Genomic DNA, 1,617 nt, shown 5'->3' with positions numbered 1-1,617 from the left:
TCCCGTGACAGCCCCCTGCGTGTGGACTTTGAGCGCTTCGTGTCCTGCATGGCCCAGCTCATCTGTGTCTTCCGTGAGTGCCCTCCCCGGCGCCGATGGGGCAAAAGGAGGTGGTCTCCGCGGCTGCGGGACCAGGGAGGTGGGCCCTCACCTCACCCCTCTCTGCACAGGCCACTGCAGCCAGCACCTGGATGGGGGCGAGGGGGTCGTCTGCCTGACCCACAGACAGGTGAGCCTGGAATGCAGGGCGCGGGTGGGGGAGTGCCAGGAGCCCCCTAGCCTCATCTCTGCTGTCTCCTCTCGCCCAGTGGATGCAGGTGGCCACCTTCTCCTAGATCTCAGCCCCTGGAGCCCTGCCTCTCCCCCATCCCAGCCTGGACCGCGGGGAGGGAACAGCTGCTCTGACAGTGGGCAAGCGCGGCCTTGGGCGCCAGCCTGCCTGGAGCGGATTTCAGGCCCCACCCCTCACTGGCTGGGTGACACTGGGCAAGTCCCTGCACCTCTGTTTTGTCCTCGGGCAGGGTCATGGCGCCTGCCCTGTGCGGGCTGCATGAGTCTGCCCACATTACACGCTGAGAACAGTGGCTGGCCCAGAGTGGGTCCCCAGAGGCACCCCTATGCTCACACACTCACGGGAACAAGGACTAGGGCACGCCCAAGCCCCCACTTCGCTCTGGGAAGGGGTGCTCCGTCATCACTCTCCAAAGAAGTGGAGAACAGGGATAGAAAAACAGGACGCTGTAGGAATCCTTCTTAAAAATATTACATGTTTTATTATCTTGTTCCCAGAAGGGAGGTTTATCCAGAAACCGGGGGAAAAAAAAAAATCAAGAATAAACTCAAAAAAATAAGGCGGAGGGTGGTGGTTAGGGAAGGGAGAGCAAAACCATCCACTAACAGGCAGCTAGGGCAGCAGCCCACCCTCCACCTCAGGAGCGTCCCCAGAGACCCATGCCCGACGGCAGACATCAGAGAGAATCGGGGAAGGGCTGGGGGAGGGGAGCCAATCAGCTATGTCTTCATTATGAGAGCAAGAGGCGGCGAAGATATGTTGCTAGGTGAATATATATTTATATAATAAATCCGTAAGTTAATAAAGTAAATAGGAATTTTCTGAAAGGTTGATTTTTTTTTTAATAGCTTTTGTTTTTTTGTAAATTTGTGTGTGTGTGTGTGTGTGTCGGGAAGGGGGGTGGTTTGGGGAAGGGGGGTGGTCCTTAGAAAATCTGAAGAGATACACAGGTCCAGACAAAGCAAAGAGGGGGGTGTCTGGGGGTGAGGGCCGGAGGCTGCTCTGCCTGGCCCCACTCCTATCGCAGAAGAGGAGGAGACTGAGCTGAAGCCCCTCACGTCCTGGCAACACCAAGTTGGAGGGGAGGGGAGACGGAGCAGGCAGGTCCTCTTTCCTGCCGGGCGGCCCGGGCACCCTCTGCGGGGCCCATCGCAGGCTCGGCGGTTCCTGGACAAGGCACGTCGGGCTTTGGCCTGGATGTGGGAGGCCGTGAAGGGACCTCGGGGGAGAAGGGGTGGGGGTGCCGTTTCTAGGGCTTGGAGGGGGCCTGTTTTGCTGTGAGGATCCACTGTTCCCTCCACAAAGTTAGAAAAAAAAAAAAAAAC

At 57.9% G+C, this 1,617-nt stretch overlaps 1 protein-coding gene across 1 annotated transcript in view; it reads left to right on the top strand.

Moving 5' to 3' along the window:
* CAPN12 (calpain 12) overlaps positions 1-1,617 on the top strand; it is a 13,868-nt gene extending 12,251 nt beyond the window's left edge. The window contains 3 exon segments of the mRNA XM_010849315.1: positions 2-73; positions 171-229; positions 309-1,617. Coding sequence (XP_010847617.1) covers positions 2-73; positions 171-229; positions 309-335 — 158 coding nt within the window. The 3' untranslated portion in view covers positions 336-1,617.

The sequence above is a fragment of the Bison bison genome, unplaced genomic scaffold, assembly GCF_000754665.1.
Source record: "Bison bison bison isolate TAMUID 2011002044 unplaced genomic scaffold, Bison_UMD1.0 scf7180017864280, whole genome shotgun sequence".
Taxonomy (NCBI): Eukaryota; Metazoa; Chordata; class Mammalia; order Artiodactyla; family Bovidae; genus Bison; species Bison bison.
Note: the sequence above shows the minus strand (reverse complement) of the source record. Positions and strands in the feature narration are given on the sequence as shown.